The sequence below is a fragment of the Pogona vitticeps genome, chromosome 6, assembly GCF_051106095.1.
Source record: "Pogona vitticeps strain Pit_001003342236 chromosome 6, PviZW2.1, whole genome shotgun sequence".
Classification (NCBI taxonomy): Eukaryota; Metazoa; Chordata; class Lepidosauria; order Squamata; family Agamidae; genus Pogona; species Pogona vitticeps.
Window position 1 is genome coordinate 118,197,987 of NC_135788.1, and position 24,380 is coordinate 118,222,366.

At 48.6% G+C, this 24,380-nt stretch overlaps 2 protein-coding genes and 1 long non-coding RNA gene across 6 annotated transcripts in view; 1 reads left to right on the plus strand and 2 right to left on the minus strand.

Moving 5' to 3' along the window:
• CDH24 (cadherin 24) overlaps positions 1-7,680 on the minus strand; it is a 33,253-nt gene extending 25,573 nt beyond the window's left edge. The window contains exon 1 of one of the 2 annotated variants that reach the window (XM_078378327.1): positions 7,658-7,680. The gene's annotated coding sequence lies outside the window, so the exon portion shown is untranslated. Of the gene's footprint in view, positions 1-6,589; positions 6,785-7,657 lie in introns of those variants that run through there. The other variant, XM_072977035.2, reaches the window with a different exon arrangement.
• On the plus strand, positions 49-3,834 carry LOC144583753 (uncharacterized). Its single transcript, XR_013537673.1, has 2 exons — positions 49-236; positions 516-3,834. It is a non-coding gene; the product is annotated as an uncharacterized LOC144583753 (long non-coding RNA).
• An 8,012-nt stretch (positions 7,681-15,692) lies between the features above and the next one.
• The window catches only part of ACIN1 (apoptotic chromatin condensation inducer 1), a 42,233-nt gene continuing 33,545 nt past the window's right edge, over positions 15,693-24,380 (minus strand). For 2 of the 3 annotated variants that reach the window (XM_072977039.2, XM_072977038.2), the window contains 10 exons: positions 24,126-24,171; positions 23,033-23,175; positions 22,761-22,916; positions 20,893-21,046; positions 20,651-20,796; positions 20,422-20,529; positions 19,073-19,180; positions 18,006-18,324; positions 17,294-17,394; positions 15,693-16,376 (listed from right to left, as the gene is read on the minus strand). In XM_072977039.2, the coding sequence (XP_072833140.2) occupies positions 16,080-16,376; positions 17,294-17,394; positions 18,006-18,324; positions 19,073-19,180; positions 20,422-20,529; positions 20,651-20,796; positions 20,893-21,046; positions 22,761-22,916; positions 23,033-23,175; positions 24,126-24,171 (1,578 nt within the window). In that variant the 3' untranslated portion in view covers positions 15,693-16,079. Of the gene's footprint in view, positions 16,377-17,293; positions 17,395-18,005; positions 18,325-19,072; positions 19,181-20,421; positions 20,530-20,650; positions 21,047-22,760; positions 22,917-23,032; positions 23,176-24,125; positions 24,172-24,380 lie in introns of all 3 variants that reach the window. The other variant, XM_072977037.2, reaches the window with a different exon arrangement.

The following is a 24,380-nucleotide window of genomic DNA, read 5'->3' on the forward strand; positions in this document are numbered from 1 at the left end:
CTATGAGTCGGTCTAGGAATTAAGATCATCCGGGGAGGCCTTTTTTTTCTCAGTCCCACCACCATCACAGGGCATGTTTGGTGGGGACACAGGAGAGGGCCTTCTCTGTAGCTGCTCCCAGACTTTGGAACTCCCTCCCACTGGAGGCCAGCCTGGCCCCATCTTGGCCGTCTTTCAGCAAGCAGGCAAAGACCTTTCTCTTCAGGCAGGCTTTCCCTGAGTGACTGGCTGCCTGGGTGAGTTTTATTTAATATTTTTTAATGGATTGTTGTGCTCTGTTGTTTTCAAGCATGTTCTTAAGTATTCATTTTACTGATGTTTTTTTAATACGATACTTGTTCCGTTCTTTTTAAATATTTGTATGCTCGCTGTTTTTTAGCTTTTAAATACTGTTTTTCATCGTTGTAAGCTGCCTTGGGAGCTTTTAGAGGAGAAAGGTGGGGTAAAGATATTTCAAAGAAAGAAAATAAAGAAAGATGTGTACATTTCATTTATGATTTCACTCTCTCTCTCAGGCAAAGTCAACATACAGATTGGACTCTTCCCTGCTGGCTCGGTCGGGTCGCTGTGAGGTAAGGGGTCCTGCCCCATCTACCCAAAACACTAGGGAGCATCTCTGGTCCTCTCAGATGACCTTCCTCATAACGGACTTGGCCACACTCCTGATGAAGTCTAAAACCTTCCTCTATACCTAGGACTTGAAAGGGTGATTTTCGTCCTCCTTCTTTTTTGCTTTCAAACAGAAACAATTAAACAACTGCATTATCTGGAATGTTCTTGGGCAACCTCAGCCTGACTCTCTCTCCCTTTCATTTCCGTATTAGCAAGATTTACAAATGCCCACAATTAGCACGCAAGGGGCTCCTCGTAGGGTTCCTCATTGTCTTCTCTGAAAAGACGTGTGATGGACGCCATTTAGTCCCAGACTAATCAAGCCAGAATTAATTACCATTCGCAGGTCACCAACACAGGTTAGAAAATTAGCCCAGGCAAAAACACAGGCTGCCAATGCGCAAGGCAGTCAGTCAGGAAAAGATAATCACACGTCTTATGCTTTGATGTTTCCAGTGGCTTAATGAAAAGGTTATTTTAAAAAAATGAAAAATAAAAAGGAGAGAGGCTGAATCCCGCGCACACATGTTGGCCAGAACTGCATTTCAAGATAGAGGTCCGAAAAACTCCCCCAAGCTGTGTGAAAAAGCTTTCAAGTGGGTCAGCTGAACTCACATCAACAGTGCCAAAAATGCTGGAAAAGCCACGTTATGAATCCAGGCAGCTAAAAACAGACTCAAGAGGCGGCCTGTTGTAAAATTCTCATCTCAGAGACACTGGGCCTGCTGCCCAAGATATGTGTGAGATACAGAGCCGCCCTCAGACATTTTGCCGCCTGAGGCAGAAAAGGCCAAGCGGCTTCTCACTCTGCAGTTCATGTCCGATGGAGGCAGGAAAGCCCCAAAAAACGGCGCCGCGCCTCACCCACAGCGTGTGAACCTCTTAGGCTGCAGACACGGTCATTCGGAGACAGACTTGTGTCTAAAAATGGCTGGTGGACGCTCAGATCTGCCACCTGAAGCCAGGACTTGGATCTGCCTCGTGAATGGGACAGGCTTGCGAACGAGAGGGGAACAGCCAGAAAAAGTAGGATGAAAAAATTACTTCTCAGAAGCAAACGGGGTAAGCACTCTCTGTGACTCCTTTCACATATGTACACAAACGACGGCTTGCATTCATTCAGCTGTAACGAGACGCACACATTTTAACATATTCTTAGGGGTTTTGGTCGCTTACCGAGTTGGGTGCAGTGGAGAGATTATTCACTCGGGCCCATGGCATCTAACTGCAATTCCCAGAAGCCTCAACCACCAGCAGTGCTGGCTGGGATGTCTGGAATTGCAGTCCAAGAACACCCAGGTGACCCAAAGTTGGGAACCTCTGCACTAGGGTTCAGGAGATCTGGATTCAAATCCTCACTTGGCAAAGGCAATAGCCATCGTAAAACCACTCCTTGAACATGTCACATATCTCAAAAACCCTCTGAGGGTCACCATGCACTTGGAAGGCACATGAGTCGCTAGTGGCAGAAGACAAGAACTGATCTATGTTAAAAGACTGCATACACGAAATAGAGCAATTAATATACAGTGGCGCCTCGCTAGACAGTTACCCCGCATGACCGTTTTTTCGCTAGACATTGACTTTTTGCGATCGCTATAGCGATTCGCAAAACAGTGATTCCTATGGGGGAATTTCGCTGGACAATGTTTGGTCCCTGCTTCGCAAACCGATTTTCGCTAGATGACGATTTTGACAGCTTCCTCCGCGCTCGCAAAACAGGTGTTTTTGGGACCTAAGCTTCTCAAGACAGCGATTTAAACAGCTGATTGGCGGTTCGCAAAGCAGCTTTCCTATGGCTGATCTTCGCTAGACAACGATGATTCTTCCCCCATTGGAATGCATTAAACAGGTTTCAATATATTATAATGGGGAAATGCTTTTCGCTAGACAATGATTTAGCTAAACAGCGATTCCAGTGGAACGGATTATCATCGTCTAGCGAGGCACCACTGTAGTTATTCTATGCTGCTTATTCTTATAGAATAATGCTGAGAAGGGATTTTGTATATATCAACACAGGTTGTCGTGTTGCTCGGACTGTTTCCCCCTCTAGTGCAGTATTCCTGAGTTTGAGAGCAGATTTCCTTGACTTTGAGCACGAGAGGTCTTTCCAGGTCTTTCTCATCGTCTTAATTTATTTTTGATTAACTGGGGAAGGTTGGGATTGAATTAGAAGCTTCTGCATGTAAAGCAAGTACACAGCCATTATTAATTAAAGCTACAATTTCTCCTCTTTGAGTTAGGGATTATGTCAGCGTATAAGACTGTCAAAGGTTTACGTCTCCACTAGTTCATATACAATAACATCTGTGGCACCTACAGTTCATGCTTTTTTCAGAACAGAAGGGAAAGGCACTCTGTCTATGGTCAGAGCACATGTTTCCATACGATTCTTTCCCTCTACCCTAAAACTGAGTCAGCAACACAAACCAGCTTGAAAAGACTGAGCTTCAGGTCTGACTCAGAGCCATTTTCTGCAAAGGATTTCAACAACACCTTTTACACTGGAATGTGTCACTTACAAACGTGATTCAGTAAGCAAAGCAAAACCTTTTTTTAAAAAAAATATGCAAAATCAATGTGCATTCCTTGCTTATAGTATTTTTTTTCCACTTTCCACTTACTACAGATTTTGAGAGTGTTAAGAAGAAGACTTGTTTGTATATGCTGGCATCTTGCAAGCCTAGCTTCTAAAATGCATTAAGGATGATGACTACAGAATGGGGGGGGGAGATGGTGATGCTTATTCTGGATTAATTAATCCAGATTGAAAGACCAATCACATACACATATACAGCTGCATCTGTGTTAAGTGATTTTGAGCTGCTGGGGTCTTTTCCTGATTCCATCACAAGGTTGCCAACGGCTTTACTCAACCTGTCCCTGCGCTTTTAAGATTAACTTAGTGCTCAACAAAGTGGTGAATATATATATACTGTATATATTTCCCAACATGGAGATCAAAAGATGGGGGAAACCCCTCACCTGCTTAATTTCTTCTGGGTCAGGCTGCTACAAAAGGCACAGAAGCAAAGATAGGAAAATTCACATAGTGTCCCTCCCTGTTCCATTTTATCCATTACATCTCATGCACCACAGACACTTTTATTTAAAAACATTTCTATTCCCAAGCATGGAGGGAATGATAAACCATCTACGAATGGCCATGGCGACGTAATCCCAAAGGATTCTAGGTCCCCTTTTCCCATCCATCAGAAACGTGTGCATGTGTACATATGTGTGCATACAAGTGTAAAAGACAAAAAAAAACCCAGCATATTAAATATCATGTTTTTTTAAAAAAAAACCTTTGCATGTTTAAATGCAATTTTAGCAGCCTCTTGTAAACAGAGGCAATATACCTTTCACTTCTCAGATGACATTAAACAGACCAAAGGCTCTCTCTTGACGGCTGCCAAATATGGACTTCATAATAACCCACCAGTGTTTTCCTTTGTTTTAAAATTCATCACCTTTTTTCTTCCCAAGATACGTCTGTCTCTCCATCCCCATCATTTATTCTCTCTCCCCTCCAAGCTGCTCTGTCTCTTCCCTCTGCCCCCACCTTGCCCAAATCTAAGCGGATTTTTTAGGATTAGTTATTCCCAGACCCTGGGAGAATAAACCCCGCAAATCTTATTTCGCCTCGTCAGAAAATTGACTCTAGGAGAAGGGGGTGGGTGTGAGAGACGTGGCGGGGTTGGGGGGGAAATAGGCTACCTCTGGTGGGGTGGGGGACAAGTTAAAAGCATAATGGGAAGTGCGGGAGGGGGCAGGTTCCCCATTTTTTTAAAAAAAGAACCCAGTATGGATGAAGTGAAGCCGTTGGGGTTCATTTGAAATGGGCATCCCGTGTTCTAGATTGTGTAGGGTGAAATACTGTATGGAGGGGGGGGGGTTTGATTGGGCCTGTCATGTCACAGGAGGCTATACTGTATGGCCTTCGCCCTCATCTTAACCCCCCCCCCAATCATATGATTTTAAGTACGGTTTCACAGATAGAAAAATGGAAAGGTCTTAGCAGGTATCGGAGGGAAAGGGTTTGCCAGCGGGGTCTGAAGAACCAGGGACCTTGATTTGGGGTTGTGGGGTGGGGGTGAGGGATGAAAGCTGGATCTGAAAGCACACTAAGAAAACTAAGCGGGGGGGGTTGGGGGAAACTCTCAGGGGCTGTCGTGGGATAAAGGAGACCCAAGACTTGTGTCTAATGTGCAAATTAAAGGCGTTCACTAAAAGGGACCGTTCTTAGGGGTGACGCTTCAGGAAGAGGCAGCATTAATCATTGTGCAAGAAAACCCAAAATCTTTGGGGTTCCCGCTGGGGTTAGGGCAGGAGGGCAGAAGAGGACTTGTAGGTCTGGGCTAAAGGGTATTTTTGGGGGGGGGGTGGAGTGCTAATGGTGGTGCTGGGGAAGCGGTAGGTTTAAGGGCTGGGATCCACCCGGCAGCCTAGGAGCAGGGATCACTACAGGAGGTGCCAGAGGTGGGAAACAGCACCCTGGGAGGGGGGCACCTCGAAAGAATTGGGGGGAGGGAAGTGAGGTGAGATGTTTGGGACAGGGAGGAGTGTGGGTCACGTTTTAGAAAGATGGCCAAATCCTTATTATGGCGTGGGGGGGAGGGAGAGAGGCACATACTTGGGGAGGGGGGGCAGATGGATGGATGGATGGATGGATGGATAGCAGGAGGGAGGGAGGGGGATCATGGTTCCTTTTACCCCCTTGTCTCCTGCCAGCAGGTGTCCTTCTCCCCCTCCCACCCTACCCACCCCCAAATCTGCTTTTTTCCAGCTTCCCCCTGTGCCCCCCTCCCCTCCCCGCGCTGCAGTCTCTCAAGGCTCCCGGGGTAGATTTACAACCCGGGGATCTGCGTGAGAGAAATGCCTAATGATGCGCCTTGAAACCGAAGGCAAGAGAGGCAAAGAAGAGGGGTGGGGTGGGGTGGGGGGAAAGAAGGGTGGGGTGTGTGTGTTTGTGGGGAGGGGGTCTGGGGCCAGGGGTGGCAATGGGTGGGGGGGACAGAGGATCAGAAGCAGTGCGCCTGGGACCTGGGGATGGAGAGTGGGGAGAAGGGGGGGGTCCTCTTGCTATCCCAGCCTCCCCCCCCTCTCCGTCTCCCTCTCTCTCTCCCCCCCCTCCAACCCCATCAAGACGGGAATCCCGGCAGCCACAACGTTGGTGACAATCAATACGGAATCCTCTCCGGACGGACGGCGGCGGCGGCGGCACGAAGGAGCGAAAAAGCCCGGCGGATGCAAGGAGGGGGGGAGAGAGAAAGAGGGAAGGGAGGGGAGGGGGATGCTGCCTCCTTTCCTTCACCCCCCCTTGCACAACACACAATCGCCCCCTCCCTTCCCGTCTTGTCACGTCCCTAATCAAACTTTGATCCCGGGCTCCTTTCCCCATGGAAGCGGGGGGGGGGGGAGAAAAGAGAGAGAAAGATCGTCCATGGGAGGGAGGGAGGGGAAGAAGGGAGGGGGGGCACCAATGGGGTTGGAAGGAAGGGGTGAAAAAGTGGGAGCCCTGCAGGATCCGGAGCCCGACCCCCCCCCCAAGCATTATTGACCCTTTGCCTTGGATCAATTAGGGATTCCTTCTTCCCTGTTTCTCCCCCCCAATTATAAACCCCCACCCCAGTTTTCCAGGACAGCCCCCCCCGCGCACAACTCTGATCCCAGGAAGGTGGTGGGGGAAGGAAGGAAGGAAGGGTAAAGTGTGTGTGTGTGTGTTTTGGAGGGGGGGACACACGGAGTCTTCACGTAGGGAAAGGGAGTGGGATTGTGAATCGGGGTGGTGGTGGTTCATCCCCCCCCCCTGTTGGTCACCCTTCTTCTCCTCGACCCCCCCAACTGTTAGCCCCCCCTCCCCAGGGTGGCACACACCCCTCACCTCATCCCTGCCCTCCCTCCACCCCACGTTTCTTGACATACACACATACACACCCCTCCCGCGCCATCCCAAGTGAAAGGGACCTACCTGGCTCGTTGGGACTCCGGGAGAGAGAGAGAGAGGGAGAGAGAGAGAAAGAGGAGGGGGGGTGGGGGAAGAGGAGAGGGAGGGGGGAGCGGCGGGAGGGGGGGAGGCGAAGGGCGAGCGGGAAGAAGGGGGCGCAGCAGGACCGGCGACCGGAGGAGGCAGAGCAGAGCCTCCTTCTGCGGAGATGCTCGCCTGATGCTCCCCCCCCTCCGCCTCCCTCCCTCCCTCCCGCCCCCTCCCTCTCTTTCTCTCCCCCCTCCATGCGTTTCTCAGCTACTACGCTCTCCTCGTCCGTCTCCCCCCTCCCTCTCCCCCTCCCCCCCCCCCACAGACACACACACACACACACTCACAGGACCGTGGGGCGGGGGGGGCTGCTTGTGGTATATGTGGGTTAAAAATCATAAAGGAGGAGGGGAGGAAGAACGAGCCCCTTTTCTCTCTTCTCTTCCCCCTCCCCACAAATATGGAGGGGAGAGCCCCTCCCTCCCCAGCTGGGTCTTCCCCATTCCTGACCCATAGGCGCGCGCCCCCCGCCCACAGCTCTGGACCCCTAACTCTTCCCCAAAAGGACTTTCCCGCCTTCTGTGTACCCCCCCCTCAAAAATATCCACCCATGGAGCGCTTTCTTTCCCCCACCCCGCGTCCCGTCTAAACTGCAGCTCCCCCCCCCACAACTCCACAGAAACGGACCCGTTTTGATTTGTAGCCCGTTTCCACCCCAAACGTGTGGATTCACCCCCCACCTTCCATCCTAACCTGACTCCTGGAAAAGAAAATAATCCCCAACCCCCCCAGCCCAAATCCTTCTCTCCCTCCACTTGATAATCATTGGGGGTTTTAATTACCCCTCCTCACAGCTGGATTCCCTTCAGCTAGAACCTCCCGTTTTGCCTCACTCAACCCCCCTCCCGAAACTCCCACACAAACACACAACGACACCCTTCAGGTGTGACCCACACGGCCCAGGGTGGCCTCCAGTTTCATAAAGGACCGCCTGGTCCTGGAACCCCACATCTTAGCCCAGCCTTGTGACCTTTTAATTCTGCCCCACAAGCATCCTCACACCTCCAGGAGAACCATGATCCTCTCTCCTCAGTGGAGTTCCCTGGCCATTCGGGGAATCATCCTGCACTTTTTCCTCTCTCTTTCGGTTTCACCTGAAAAAAAACAACCCTCCAGCTCCCCCCAACTCACTCCTGCCTTCAGAAACATTTTCCCTGGTTCTCCCCCCCACATCTTTTTCGACTTCAAACCCCACCCAGGGCTCAAACCTGACTGACAATTTACCAGAGCATGAGGGAGGGAAGAAAGCTCCCTCTTTGGGACTACAATGCCCAGCGTCCCCAGCCAGTCCAAAATAATGTGTGGAGGATTCCACCTGCCATCTTGAGGCTCCCATTGCTGATTCAGGCCACCAGTTTTATGTGGGGTCAAGATGAGCTCCAGAATCTAGCTCTTCCCCCCCCCCCATCCTATGCCAGGGAATATAAGGATTTATCATCCTCTGGACGATGTAGGGGTCAGGGGCCAAATGGAAGCGGCAGAGGGGAAGCTGACACTCCATGATGGGGCATAAGCCCCTGTACAGAATTTTAGCACTTTTGGGATTCCCCAAATGCGAAAGTCTCTTCTTGTCTTTGAACCCAGAGACCTCCCAGTTTAGAAACTCCGCAACCCTGGTTAATCCTGCGCCAGTGGTTTCCTTCCTTCTGAACACCCCACCCGCTGTGTGCAAATGCAGACACCCCCCCCATCCACTCCCCACCCCGATGAATTGTTTGGCTGCAATTGCATTTTAATGAGCTCTTGAATATTTTAAAAGAGACCAGAAGAGGTGAGGGAAACAGACATGGGGCCTTATTTTTGGGGATGGGAGAGGAAGCCGAGGAGTAGGGCCAGAATCCTTCAAAGGGGGGGGCAGGCCCGTCACCCTCCTCTCACTCCCCCACGTCCCACCCACACCGCTGGAAATGTGGGGGGGAAAGGGGGGAACGTGCCACATCGCTGCCCCCCCCACCCCCAGTTTTCTCCACCGTACCCAAATGATTCTCTTGAATCGTTTGAATTATTCACGAGAAGGAAAGTTTGTGAATTTCTAACAAGGGCTCGTTTTAAAAAATTGATAATGGGGCTTCTTGCTCCTTTGGACCGTCAGGCAGGAAAGGAATAGGGGGAGAGGGGCTGTCTCTTGTCTTAACACCCCCAAAAAAGAAATGGGGAGATTAAAGGAGATGGGGAATATTCCGAGCCAAAAAAAAATGAAGGGTAGGAAGCTTCTGAGGATAAAGATGGGGAAGAGTCATCTTCCTTGTTGTCCGTGAGGAAACAGTGGGGTAAGACTAGGAGAAATGGAGGGATGGGGGGAGAGAGTGAGGGGATTGGGGTGCAGTTCAGAAGAGGGTTGGGAGTCCACCATGGGGATCACAAGACTTTTGGGATGCCATCAAGATTGGGGATGCTGTGGGTCAGAACTGAAAACACATATATTGCTTTTTTTTTGGGGGGGTTGTGAAGATGGCAAGGCATCATTGCAGGATTTGGGGGGGGGGTGGACTGTGAGTCACGCTCATGGAAGCCCAGTGAGGCTGCTGGCATATTCATTATGGGTCTGCTTTTAACGATCGATTGAGGTTTAATTAACTGGCTGCGATTATTTGAGGGAATTTAAATAGCATAATTAACCCGGCGGGGGGGGGGGAACTAGGTTCTCTGCTGAGGAGGGGGCGTGGGGGGGAGAGGAAGAGGAGGCTTTTCAACCCAAGAGGAAAGACGGGAGGGCAAAAATCTGGGGGTTCAGACTGGGCCAAATAGAGGTTGGGATTAGAGCGATCAAGCCACTTTCTGCCACAAAATTAAGGGAAAGCCTTGTTTTCATTTTCTTTTTGTTGCAGATTCAGGTCAATTACTTTCTATGAAGGGAGGCTTAGGGTCTAATTTCCCTTTTCCTCCCTCCATGTAAAATGAGGAGGAAGAGGAGCATGAGACACATGTGCTCAGGAAAAAGCTAGAAGTAAAAAAGTATTGCCATGGTAGTTGTGGGAAGAAAATGTTCCTTAACAGGCTTTTTCATCAGCCAACCCTGCTAGGGGTTTGTTTGTTTGTTTGTTTGTTTGTTTGTTTGTTTGTTTGTTTGTTTGTTTGTTTATTTATTTATTTATTTATTTATTTATTTATTTATTGTCATCGTAAGTATATACACAGTATACCCATACAATAAAATTCACAGACACCCAGAGACCAGACACATGCACACACATAAAATTCCCATAAAATTATGGGTGCCGGTGAGCTAATCTGCTCTGGGTTTTGATCCGAACTTGAGGGGCGTTTTTCCCCCCCTCAATTGCGGCACCTATTTTGGGCATAGGTTCCGCACCTGGAGTAGCTCTTGTAAAGGTCAGGGGAACATCTGGGGCTGATTCACCGCCTATCGCTGCAAAATGGGGAGTCTGCGGGGAGGGGGGTGTCCAACGGTCACCCTTCAAAAATGGGGCAGGGAAGGGAGGCGTGTGTTTTCTTATGGGGTACGAAGGAGAAAAAGAGTGAGGAGTTACAGGCCGGAGTGGAAAGGGGAGGGCTCGGGGGCCGTGAGGAGAGAAAAGCGGGACTTGGCAAAACCCTGAACTTTTGGAAGGTTAACGTTGCCAATGGACGCTGGGGATCGCTCTTGCTCTCTCTTGGGGTTGGGGTTAGGAGTCAAAGGCCAGTGCTGAGCCTTTTGTTATATGATGATGATGATGATGACGACAACGACGAGGACAATTATTATTATTATTATTATTATTATTATTATTATTATTATTATTATTATTATTATTATTATTATTATTATTATTATTATTATTATTATTATTATTATTATTATTATTATTATTATTATTATTATTAAATCCCTTCCGGGGGACGTCTTCTCCTCTGCCTGCTCCCAGAACAGCCTCATACACAAGAGCCCAACCAGAGAAAGAGGTGAAGGAGAAAAGCAAAAGCAGAGGAGAGATAAAAATAGACCTGCCAGGAGAAAGACAGACCCGGGGGATTCGCGTGGGAAAAAAAAAACACACAGAATCCTCCCTACATCCATTGTTGGCTGTCACTTGCTGGCGATTCCTACCACCCACCCACCCCGCATCCCCACCTCACCCCATTCTCTCTCTCTCATATACTGTATATATGTATATTCTCATCTTGGGTTGTAGCAAGGTCTCCTTGCTTCTGGTGCCCCATAGCAAACGTCCTGACACCCTCCCCAACCCCATTTAGGCGCCACGGTCACTTCTGGTCCAGTGGTCTTTGCAAATCAACACACAGGGACGTGTGTGTGTGTGTGTGTGTGTGTGTGTGTGTGTGTGTGTGTGTGTGTGTGTGTGACCGTACTCTTAACACTGCATTTGGGAGCGACCTAAACCTGCCGCCGCCACTGAATTAGAGTGAGTAGCAAGAAGCATAAACTAAAACCAGTGGCTCCTGAATTCAACGGCTGCATGAGGGGCATATTTTAACAAGACAGTTATTGATTTGTAATGGTGGTTTTTTTAACAGTTAGTTTTGCTTTATGGAAGTGTTTCTGTTTTATGGTTACAAGTCTCCTGAGACACAGACAAACAAAATATATTAACACCCCTCCCCCAAATAGACTGAATTTACCACCTAGAAAATACAAAAGGGAAGATTTCTTCTTGCAAATTCTGGGATTTCATTAGCGTCTCATCCGGCTCCTCCTTCATTTTGCGGCCGCCACCAAGGTTAGGATTTTTCCTTAAAAGAAAAGTTGAGATTTCCACAACCAAATCCTCCCTTTCCGAGGCATCCATTTCGGGGCGTCTGCATTCGCTGAAAGAAAGCTCAGCATCCATCACGAATGGCTAACAAGCTAAAAATACAGCAAATAAATGAGACGACATTTAACTAATAATTGATACGAAAGCTAAATTGCAGCAATAATTTTTTACCACTCTTGTAAGTTATGGAAATCGATGGTGCTTCAGTAGATTTAAAGGCAGGACTGGATACAGGTGTGGCCTGTGAGCTGCTATATCAGCTGTTCCCAGCCTGCTGCCTTCCAAGTAGGTGATACTACAACCACCACCATCCCCAGGGATGATCACCATGGCTCTTCGTGCCTGGGGATGATGGAACCTGTAGAATCCATTTGAAAGGCAACAGGCAAAGGAGTGGCTGAGCTATAGACCATGAGACTTCAACATAATACTTCTCATCTCCAGAAGTGGCAGATCTTTTGACCAGTATCCGGGAAGACCAAGGGCTCAAATGGCTAACTTTAGGATTTGATTTTTGGCCATATTTTGTTCAACCATTAAAAAAATTCAGGAAATATTGCCTCCCACGAGATCTGAATCTACAAGGCAAAAAAAGGGCCTATATTTGGGGTGCGGGGGAGGAATCTTTCAAAATGGTGACGTGGATGTATTTCATGTGGAGAAGGTGACGTGCTCCCCCCCTGCAAGGATTGGAAAATGCCTCTTCTGGAGCTTACCCACTTTGATCTAGGTCCTGGGCTGGACATCAGCAAGGAAGATGGGGCAATCATGAACAGCCGGATATTACTCTAAGCCAGGACACAGAGGCTCCAACCCACTGTGAGCTCAGGTGGTGCACGAGGGTTACCTTTTGTAGTCCCCCAAGTCTGTCCCTGGCCTCGCCAGCGTCCGGGGACTGCAACTAGAATCCCGGAGGGAGGATTAACGGCTTTTCCAGCTGGATCTTTCTTTCCCCCACTGCCGCTGAAATCCAGTTAGGTGATGTAATCCCCCCAGCTTGAGTGCGAGTTAGGAGGATCGAAAGAGGAAATCTGGTGGATCAAACGGCGAAATCTGCTACCGAGAAAGGAAGCAAAGCCGAGAGGGCGAGGCATATTTGGGTCTCGAAATATGCACGCCGTTTTGAAAGGTCTGCCAAAACCTACTTTTTCCTTTTGTTATCCCCCTCCTTGCTAAAGGCAGGCACACTTCTGGCTCTTGAATGAGGCCGAGTTGCTTTTGGCACCTTAGCGGAAGGGCACAAGAAGGCAGGATTCGCTGGAATAGACAATAATGCTGGGAAAGGTCGAAGGTGGCAGGAAGAGCAAACGAGAGAGGGTTGGGCTGCCTAAAGGAAGCCACAGGTTTGAGTTTCGTGAGATAAAATATACATTTTGGGTCCAGCTATGTGAAAGTCCATCTGTCTACACAGACTGCCCTGGCGTTTGAGAGCTTTGATGGAAACCCGCCTCTTGGTCCTAGAATTTTTGGAGGCCTATTTGCTGGCATGAAAAGGAACGGTCTCCTCGGTGTCAGCTCCCAGGTTCTGACTTTGCCTTCCAAGAGAGAATGGCCAGGGCCACTCCTAATTCTATTTCCTTTTTCGGATAAAAGCTTGTAAAATCCAGGTGGGTTCCCAGTGACTACTGAAAAGGAGATGTGAACAGGTGATGTATTTTCACACATCTGAAAACTCCTTTTCATGCTGTGATGCTTTAATATAATGTGTTTTATTTTCATGTTGCAGGTTTTCCTGGTTTTGTTATGGTTTTTTTTGGTGTTGTGAGCCACCTTTGGTCCCAATTTTGATCTTCCAGCTGCAGGGGAGTCTTTCTTTCTGCCCCATCCTCCTCCCAGAGGCTTCTGCTGACGGCCTTTTTAGTGGTAGCTCCCCAAATACACACCTTCCTTCCAAAGGAGACAGGGGTGATCCCTTCCCTGTTCTCTCCACCCCAGTGGGCCAAGCCATTTTTCTATTTAGACAGGCCAAACCTCGGGGGTACTAATTGGCTGATCGGGGAAGGCCTTTCCATGAATGGATATTGCAAATTTTTTTGGCTGTTTTTCAGTTGTTAATTCTGTTCATTTTTAATGTACGACAGCAGTTATCCCCTTGTTTTAATATTGTGCATTTGTGTTCCTTTTAACTTTGTTTAAAAACCGTGTTGTGAGTCACCTTGGGATGTACAAAGGAGAAAGGCAGGATTTAAAATGAACGAATTAATGAATTTGCAGGTTAAGTAATAAACATAAGGTGTAAAAATAAGTCGGAGCAAATCATCGGGAAATAGAAGAAACTTAAAAACAGGATGAAGATGGGGAAAAATTAGCAACAAGAGCAAAAATGGGAAACACAACAGGAGTAACTGTACTTCTCATGCACCAGGTTGTAATATGCATCAGGGACCCTGAGGTGTCTCAATATGGTAAACAGAGGGTGAAAACAAGATGAGCAGAGACAGTTAAATGCAAGGAACTGAGTTAGAAATTACAATCCCTTTGTCTTCGCACAGTTTAGCAGGGAGGCGATATCACCCGTTTTGGCCCTCAGCTAAAAACTTAAGCCCATTCTGTAGAGTAATCAGGACACTCATGTGGAACGCTGTCCTTCCTTTGACCAGTTAAAAGGTGGAGTAGTGGCTCCACCTATCAAACAAGAAGGGAACTGCACTCTTGACAAATAACTTTTTTCCCCCAAAAGTCTCACTCGGGTGGACCTGGAATTGCATGCTCTTGGATTAAGTGCTACCTACTCACGTTCCACCCCAGTGATGCTCATTTTGTGTATAAACTACATTAGGGTCTCTAGAAATACATTCATACAAACCTTACATTTAACACAACATACTTTTTTGGGGGGTTTGATGTTATAGACTCCCATAAACATGCCATAACTTAGCATGCCTTGATCTTGTCCTCCCCCCCACCCAACAAGATCTTGAGTCCAGATATTTTGTCTCTGTCTGGCTTACTTTACAGGGGTACCCAGTGTGGTGTAGGGGATAGAGCGATGGACCAAGAAGACCTGGGTTCAAATTCAGCCACAGAAACCCACTGGGATTGTGGAACAGGTATAACTGCTCCTTACCTGAAAGCGCTACCAGGGTCACCGTCAGTCAGTTTTGACTTGACGGGACATCACAAGAGTCACGAGGAAAACGGGAAAGAGAAGGACGTCGGTGGTCGGCTCAGCAAGACTAGGCTAAATGTGCCAATGAAGAAGTAAAATGGTAATAATTCCCCGGAGCAGCTTGGAAACACTGCAAGCTGCTTCTAACAACAGTGGGCTTTCTGTTGTTGTTTGTCCATGAAACACATGTCATCGGTTTCTACAATTTACTGAAATACACTGACCAAGCCTTTTCTACGGATGTTGTAATCCAGCATCCTCCCCCTTAAGGGGCATTTTCAAGTCTATTTCCCCTGCCAGCCAGGCTGCAAAACTGTTTCGTCTCTTGCCATTTCAAGGGAGATAGCCACCCCAATCTGTTGCACAAGCACCACAAGAATCTGTGGTGCCTAAGACTTTTTTTTGGGCACAGGCTTCAGATACGTCCCAAGTGGTCTTGAGCCCGCCAAACCTTGCCCCCTTTTCCGTCATCACATCCTGTTATTTATATTAAGCACTCGTTTAAAAAAAACCCCAATGGGGGGCATCTGGCTCTCAATCCTTTCAAAATTACTCGCAAAACCAAGTGACGTCTTTGCGAACACCTGGAGTTCAAGAAAGTAAAATAAAACGGTTTCTATCTTGCAAGTTCAGTCTGCCTTTGGCGCGTCGCTCAACGTTTGACCTGAATTCCCGCAAGATTCTTGCAACGAGGGCAATTAGCGCTTTCCCAGCCTGCCGTTCTGAGATGTCCAGTGGTGCCTGACAGTGAAGATGGCATTACAGAGTAAGACCTGCTCATTTGAACACTGGAAGAAGGCTGCTTGGACTCTCTGAATCTATTTTTCTTGGGGCACTTTGCCTCCTGGGGGTTGTGGAAGGAACCACAACTAGTGCTGTCTAAGAGGTTACCTACTACTATTTACAATTTATTTATTTATTTATTTGATTTATACCCCGCCTATTTTCTCTACTCAACCACTCTAGGCGGCTCCCAGGAGCCAACTGCTTGAGCTATGCTCCTTCCTAGAAGCATCTTCGGGTGTGTGAACACAAGTGGCAGAAATCGCCGGACGGCCTCCGCTGTAAAACCAAGTGTTGCTGCCCTGCGTGTTTGCATCAGGCGAGTATCACAAGAGAATCAAACTGCGGCAAGAAAGGGAAAACAAGACGTCTCGTCTCATCTGCTCGGGGGAATCTACCCTTGCCATATAAGAAGGAGGCACAGCAGGTATAAAACTAACACCATCTCTTTATTATGCTCTCTTTTCCTGTATCATCAAGAATAATAAAAAAAAACATTTTCCCAAAATAAAATACAAATTAACGGAGAGGGAACTGGCCCTAGGAGAAGAGGGGAGTGGAAGGGCCGGGGATAAAACTATCCCCAGGGGGGGTCGGTGGGTGAAAGAAAGACCCTGCAGATATTTCATCTGCAGCACGAAACCACTCTTCCTGTCCCCTCACAGTTGCTGGAAAAGGGACGTCCACCCGCGTGCCTCCTCCTCCTCCCCCCCCCACCCCCCCCAATAAACCAGGGCTACATCTGGGAGAAGTGCCACCGTGGTCACCCTCCTCCCCACCTCTCCCAAGAAGGTCAAAGTAAAGAAGGCGGGATAGGTCAGCGGCGCCCCCCTCTGTCCTGCACAGGCGTGCTGCGGCTCTGGCTTCGGCTGTGGCGAGTCTTGGCCTCTCCCCGGCGCTCCCGCTCCCGACCGCTGCGCTCGCTGCCCCGGCTGGTCCCGCCTCCTGCGGCACTGGGGCGCTCCCGCTCTCGCTCCCGACTGTGCTCCCGCCGTTTCTCTCGCTCGGCTTGGCGGTCGCGTTCCCGCTGGCGGGCTTCCTCGGCTTCCTGTTCCTTCCGCCGGCGCTCACGTTCCCGGGCTCTGGCCGCCCGCTCCGCCTGCTTCTGAATATACTGGGTGGACGAGATACCGGGAGGAAAGACAGAAGAAGAAGGGGAAAAAATCAGGGTGGCAGTCAGAACTGTACACAGACGAAGAACACTATGGGTAATGAAAGCCAAGCCCAAATAGCTCCAGAATGGTGGGTGAAGCTGAGGCTGAAGACAGAATTAACTCAGGATTCTTTCCATCTCAACTTTCGGTCATGTATTTGAAAAACTACCTAGCCCATCGACTTGTGGGTCTCTTGGCTCTCCCCAAGATGAGCAAAAATCAGGCAAAATAAATAGGAGTGTGTACATGGATGGATTACAACTGGCTTCTTCAGACGGGACTGAAGAGTCAAAAACCCTTTCTTAGTTCTTGCACGCAGAGCAAAACGGCCAGCCTCTCCTAACCCATGAAACTCTGGTTCAAAGAGTGAGTGAGGGAAGATTTATGTGTCTATCTGTCCCTTTTTTGGTACTGTCTCAAGAAAAGTCACCTAGGAGAACACAGGAATGGCTAGCAGAAAGCAAGCCAGCACATCAAAGTCAATATAAAAACCCATTATATGGACTGCAGGCCATGAAAGCTGATGCGCAGCAAGACTCATTAATCTTTAAGGTGCTACAGGACTGCCACTAGTCTGCTCCCGTAACAGATTAACATGGCTAATGAGGAAACTTTGAAACTCAAGTTACCGGTCCTCATGGACCTGGGGCAGGCTTTTCTCCCCCTTCCGATTTTTCATTCTCTCTCTTTTCAGCTAACACCAAATGAACTGAAAAAGGTGGCTTCAGTGTTTGTCGAATTAATATTCCAGAGTAGTTAATTCTAAAGAAAGCACTATTGTTCATGTCCGTGAAATTCCCGACCTAATGAAACAACGGCAAGCAAAGTTTAGGCTTCTTCCTGGCGCGATTTTTCTAGTGGAGTTTTTTTTTCTCACCTGGGTGTCTGTCAGGGGCAGCCAGTAAATGCAGGGGGCTGCCTTGGTTTTGCGGAAAAGATCGTCAAGGAGTTTCGCCGGCGGCTCCTCCTGGGCTTTTTCTGAAGGGCAAGGATGGAAAAAAAGGAGAGAAATAGATATAAAACATGCAAGATATATCCCAAGGATTCTTCAAGTGCTTAACAGGCTGACAGAAAACGTTCACTGGGAAACTTCCACGGCCTTCCCTCGGCCAGCCCACATGCAGCCTCCCATGGCTAAAATCCCCCCATGAAGTGGCAGCCACTAAAGGACAGTTCAGGAAAGGGAAAACATGACATGGATGTCTGCACCAGCGTGTCAGCCCCGGGGCCTGGAAATGTTCCTTTACGGACTATAAATCCCAAAATCCCCCAACTAGCACCACCAGTAGTTTGGCAGATGTGAAAGCCCACCCTAGCTCTCTTTGCTGTCACAGTGGGCACCAGGGAGAGAAGGTTTTGAAGAAGTGTGTAGAAATATGAGCAGGATTTGGAAACGTCTCCTCTTTTTTTGTGTGTGTGGGCATTCCACCCCCCACAATCTCCTGCCAGCATGGCCCACGGGGAGGGGAGCTGAGGAGCTGTAATTCCCCCTTCTAGGAAAACCACAGAGAGAACTGAACTAGGAAACGACAAGGCCTCTCTTACTCAACTGTTGCCTCTCCCAGCCCTCGTTGGCCCACAAAACGTACCCTTTTTCTCCGCCTTCTTCTCCTTGGACTTGGGCCGCTCCTTGCGGCGCCTTTCCCGGGATCGGGAACGGGAGCGGGGGCCCTCCCGCACCTTGTCCCGGTCCCACTCCCGTTCCGCCCGCGTCCGCTCCCGGCGTTCCATCTCTCGCTCCCGCTCGGCCCATTGCTCCCGCACGGCTGCCTCTCGCTCCCGCGCCTCTGACCGCCGCGGCAGTTCGCGTTCCCCTCGTGCGGCAGGGCTGGCCCCCGGGAGCGCAAGGGCTTCGTCAGCTTTAGCTTCAGCAGGACGCTCGGCCAACAGACCCCGATGGAAGTCCAGCTGGGAAAGAAGAGGGTTTGGGGCACATGTGCAATCTGTTTAATACATCGTCTATCGCACCAAACTCTCACTGTCACAGAGTGTTTCCCCAACTCATTTGATTGGATTTTAACTATTCATTTCAATTGATATCTTAAAGAGTTCCTTCTAAGCCAAACTGGGTGGGATAGGGATAAATGATCTGCCTAGATCAGCCCAAGAGCTGAGCTAGTTCACGATTTTCTCACTTCTTATGAAAACTGTATCTGTCCTGGAAAACTGACCAATGAAGTCAGGCAATATTCATGAGGCTCCTGTTGGCACACAGCAATCAAAAGAATCCTGGATCTAAACATAGATGTACTTAAGTCTCACTATAGTAGCTAATGACCAAAGACAGACCTTACTTCTACAAAATCATCTTCCCACCCCCCTGAGTTTCCTAGGAATATGTGTACTTTTATGTGTTTCATCCTGGTTAAATTTTCTACCAGTCACACTAGAGCCCGTATTTCTCTTCCACCTTCTCTCTCTGTTTCTCAAGCTCCTCTTTGTAGGAGTGATCGCTCCATTCCCTGGTTTCCTCCTGCTTCCCGTTCTACTCTATCAGTGGCAGATGCAGCAACCAGAAGAGAAATGTACACAAAAAGAAGACTCTTCCATCTCTACAGGGGGCACTGATAGCATCCCCTCCAGAAACAAAGATCAAAACCATCCCTCTGCCAACCCATGATCCCTCTCCTCCTTCCCCCCCTCCAGATGCCGATACCTCATCCTGCTCAACAAAGTCTGCTGATAGGAACTTGGGATTTGACTGTGGCCACTTCACCCCGTGGAGGGCATTGCGAGTTGCTACCGCCTCTTCGACTGTCGAATACTGGAGGGGAAAAGGAAACGGGAGAGATGAGCAAACACTTCATTTAAAATGGAATTCCGGCCTGCCAAACACAACTTGGGGGAAAAAACTGGAATAAACAGGGACTGGCAAGTGTTGAAATACAGCTGGGAGACTATACAAATTTTTAGACAATTCAGCATCCCAAGTAGTTCAGGTTTTGCATTAGGTGCTTTAAAAAGCAAAGGTGTCAGAGTTAAAGTTGTATATAAGTTTTATTTACTTTGTTTTTGTTATTAGCTTGTGTTTATTTGAAATGGCGTGAAGACCTCTTCAATAAAGTACCTACAACTACAAAAAGGCTAAAGCTACCATCTCCTGAAGGAAAAACAAACATATCTGCTTGTATATTATTGTGTATATGCAGTAAAGAGTTTGAACTTCCAGAACCATCTAACAACCAGAATTGGGAAATGTTACATTTTGTTTTAGTTTTTCTTCAAGCTGAAAACATTTTAAAAAAAAGAAAAAGAAAAAAGGCAGCTGAAAAAGACATACAAGAGAAAAAGAAATACAACAATAATGCTGTGTCTTTCAAAAACCCTATAGAATCACTGAGTCGGAAGGGGCCTGTAAGGCCATCAAGTCCGAACCCCTGCTCAATACAAGGAATCCAAATCAAAGCAGATCTGACAGAGGGTTGTCCAAATTTCTCTTCTATGCCTCCGTTGTTGGAGTGCTCATCACCTCCCAAAGTCATTGGTTCCGTTGTCATACTGCTCTAACATTTTTCCTGATATTTATTTATTTATTTATTTATTTATTTATTTATTTAACTTATATGCTGCCCACTCTACCAAAGGTCTCTGGGCGGCTTGCAACAATTAAAATACAATAAAAGATAAAATGATTTAAATGCTATTAAAATAGATACTCTAAATATGCAGCCTAAATCTATTTATTTATTTATTTTGTTTTGCTTATTCTTTTTATATCCTGCCTATCTGGTCAGTCACGACCACTCTAGGCGGCTAGCTTGCTGTCGCTCGAGGCCGTTATTCCGTGTCCGATACATACGCTTCTCTGAAAAGCTTCCAAACGTCTTTAAAAAAATAATAATACAACCACGCCGGTCGGGAAGTTCACTGAGATGTAGCCCAGTTAAGTAACTTTTCAGAAGGGAGCAACCCAGAGCTCTCTTTGTGACACAGCGGCTTGTTCAAAACAAGGAACCTGCTTCACTTAGCAAGGGAAGGCATGGAGGGAAAAGCCGTGTGACTCACCGTGACGTAGCAGTGAGATTTGATCTTGTCGATCCAGAAGGCCTCCTCCACGAGGGTGCCCGTCCGGCCCAGCAGCTCCTTCAGCTGCCCCAAAGTGAAGGGCCTCACCTGCGCAGAAAAACACGGAAGGGGTTGGAAAGAGTCTGCTCAGCGCCCTGAGATCCCTCTGCTTGGCTAGGCAGTTGCCATGCCTGACCCCCCACCCCCACCCCCCGCACCGCATACTCACCAAATTACAGATGTGGACGATCTTGCTGACCTTACCGCGTGGCGGGGAAGGGACCTGGGCGGTACGGACAGGGTCGTCGATGGTGATGGAGACCCCCGAGCGTTGCTGGCTTATGGAGCGCCTGGTCAGGGTATCGCTGAGCGTGACTGCGAGGTGGGGGGAAGGAACATGGAGACCCGAAAGTGATTTCCCTTCGGCTGCGGTGATCTCGCGACACAGGTCACCTGGGCCTCGCGTCATACCTTTCTTCACCTCGTGCTCCACCGGGGGCGGAAGCACCACCGTGGTCTCTACAGCGATGACGGGGGGCGCCTCGGGCGGCTCTTCCTCTTGGGTCTTCTCCTCCTCTTCCTCCTCCTCTCCTTGGCCATTCTCCTGGCCTTCTGCCGGCACCACCTGAGGAGAAAACGATCCGTGAGGGGTGGAGATGGGAAGCGAAGGGTGGAACCGAGAGTTGCTAGGACTGGTGTTGTTTCCACCACACCTCAAAAGTGTATGTTTTTGCAGCCATATAGCACAAGCTTCATGGGGAAAAAAAAACTAAACAAACCAATATAGCCCTGGGGAAATGCCAAAGGCAGCCCAAAAAAAACAAACAAACAAAAAAAAACCCCACAACTAAAGGAAATGGACGGATGGACTACAATAAAAATATAAATAAATAAATATTAATAAAATAAATATGGGAAGACGAAGCCTTGAGTTTGCAAGACCTAAGCAAGGCTATTTATAAGAGAACCTTTTGGAGACCATGAATCTATAGCATCGCCTTATATGACTTAATGAAACGTAACAATAAGAGCAAAAATATAACCTCTAGTCAGTTTGGCTTCACCTGCGGTGTTTAGCAGCTTCCTTATTTTATCCCAAGGAGCATGTTTAAGAAGGATGCCAACAACCTGGAACACGTTCAGAGGACGGCAACAAGGATGATGGATGATGAGGGGACTGGGGAAAAAACAGCCCTAGGAGGAAAGACTGAAAGAACTGGGCCTGTCTAGCCTTGGAAAAAGAAGACTAAGGGGTGATAGGATAGCACTTTTCAAATACTTGGAAGGCTGTCCTTCAGAGAAGGGGCAGGATCTGTTCTCAGTCACCCCAAAGTGCAAGATAATGTAATCATAGACGCAAGCTATGTAAAGTCAGATCTAGGCTGGCTATCAGGAAAAATCTCTCAACTGTTAGAGCAGTGCGACAATGACCTCAGGGGGAGGTGGTGAACGATCCAACGCCGTCACGTCTGCAGTGGCCGTCAACAGAAAGCCGGGCAACCAAATGCCAGATCAGCTTTGATTTGGATTCTTGCACTGAGCCGGGGGTTAGACTTGGCAGCGTTAGAGGACCCTTCCAACTGAATTAGTCTATGACTTTATATTATTTTATGAACAGCCATTGGTTTCCATCCTAGTATATATGGGAGAGGACACAGTGACAAGAGGAGGTCTGAAGATCTGTACTTCTGGGCCACAATTCTAGAAGGGCTGAAAAGCCATTAAAATTGCAGCAGGACAGGACATTTCTCCCATTATATACCTGGGAACATATGGAAGTTTTAATGTGGGGGCAAGCGCTGCAAATCCCATCTAGGAAGAAGTTTACTGTTTTGCTGTCCTATATCTCAAGCCACTTTTGGCGAGCCTACAAATTCTGGAACTTGTAACTCAAAAAGACACAAATGGACAATACCTCTAATTTTAAATAAAGGCATAATGGAGCTCAACAGCACTCACTGTAATGTTGGGTGGGTAGTTTTTATGTGTGCAGATGGCCCCGCCACTCCTGAAAACATGTTCCTCTCCTTCAACTGGCAACGATAGGAAATTCCCAGTACACGTACGCTCATACTGTACAGTGGTTCCCAACCTTGCTTCAGCCAAGGGTTCCTTTGGGCTGCAGTTCCCAGAAATTTTAACCATCAGCTGTGCTGACTGAGCTTTCTGGGATTTGCAGTCCAAGAACCCGTGGGTGACCACTGTGCGGACACACGGCCCTGTGTGTTTAGAGAACTGCTACCTCTAGGGAGCTTCCAGAAGGATCTGTTCTCCTTTTCAATGGTTTCCCCCCCTCCCTACACCTTTGATCCTCATGACCTCACATACACCCAACCAACCTGTGTGACGGTGCGGCAGATCTTGAGAGCTTTCTCGTGGGGGGGCTCCTCTGGATGGCGCTCGGCTTCATCTTCAGAGATGCGCGAGTCATCCGCATGGAGGTCCACCACCGCCTCTTGCCCTCCTGCCGGGGGTTTGATCTCTGGGATCAAACTCTGGAACGTAACGAGAGAAAGGGAAGGGGTGGGTGGGTGGGTGGGAGCGCATCAGGATAGAACCAAACAGCAATACTGAGCCCAATTCACCACGCACAGAAGCCTAGCCCCAGTACCTTGAGAGACTCTGTGGTGATGCTGATGGAAGGCTTCTTCTGGGTCGTGGCCGTGCTGGCCCCCCAGCGCCGCTTCCGGCCTCCCGGCTGGCCTCCCTCCGTGTCGCTGTTGGTCGCTGCTGGGCTCTTGGCAACAGAGGAGGCTGCAGACCGAGTTTAGGGTGGGCGGAGAGAGAAGACCGGAAGCTGACACCCATTGCACAGGGACGTGACTTGACCTGCTTTTCCAAAGCTAGGACCTTTTTTTTTCCCAAGGCAGAGTGGAACACCTTCCCCTTTCTGGACGTCAGCAAAATCCCTCCCAGATCTGCTGCAACCCTGCAGTCAATTCAGGTCTCGGAGAGCCGCTGACGCTAACACCTGAATAGAGGAGGGCGGCGGGCGGCAAGAAAGTCCTCCTTTCTAAAAACAAGACCACGCCATACCTCACTTCTGCCTAGATGAAGCTCTTAATCGGGCCAAAACTTTTCACCGCGGCCAGAATTTGGAAAAAAAAGTTACTTCCCTGGATTACCAGAGGGGGTTATTTATTTGTGTTGGCCTCTGCAGCAAAATTAACCAAGGGTATTTGGCTGCTTAAAAGTTTCGCTTGGCCTGTGTTCTCACGGAGCTACCCAGGATGATATAACGGACAGAGTGTGACCCAACTAGGTTTGAACCCCTGATTAACCATGGGAACTCACCAGGGAGGGGAACTGGTAAAAGCACCTCTGAAACACCTCACACCTTGAAAGGTCTATTAGGGCTGTAGTTAAGTAGGTTTGGGCTGAAGAGCACCCATATAAAGCAACCCCCTTGGGGGGCGTTAGAAGAAATGGCACTGAAGCCCACAATGCCTCCAAAGCCCAGAATCCCCAGCTCTGACTGTGGCTGCACCCTAGAAGTGGACAGGTGAGGATGCCATGGCTTCTCACTAGACAGCAAACCCCTGCCAGTCAGGTTTCCTTTCCTCAAAGTTTCTGGGAAGGTGGTCGGGGGAAGAATGCATGGTCCGCGTGACCCTCGCCACCCACCCCAAAGGCTATCGAAAAGCGCAGGAGTCTTCAAAGTCCAGTGGAAGTAAAAAAAAAACAACACCAGCTCTTTTACTTACAGACAACAGATATCTTCCTCTTGAAGGCCTTAGGCTGAGCTGAACCCTGCAGAGAAAGGGAAGAAAGAACGGCAAGACAGAGAGAGAAAGGGGGAGAAAAAAAGTGGGAGGAAGGGGGGGAAAAAAGGAAAAAAAGAGAAAAAAGCCCCGCACAGAGGGGGTAGTCGAGTCAGCATCATGGGTTCGCAAACAGCCTGACGCACCTGAGAAAAGTTGGGGATGAGGGTGTATGTGATGGAGCAGGGGCCCGGATGA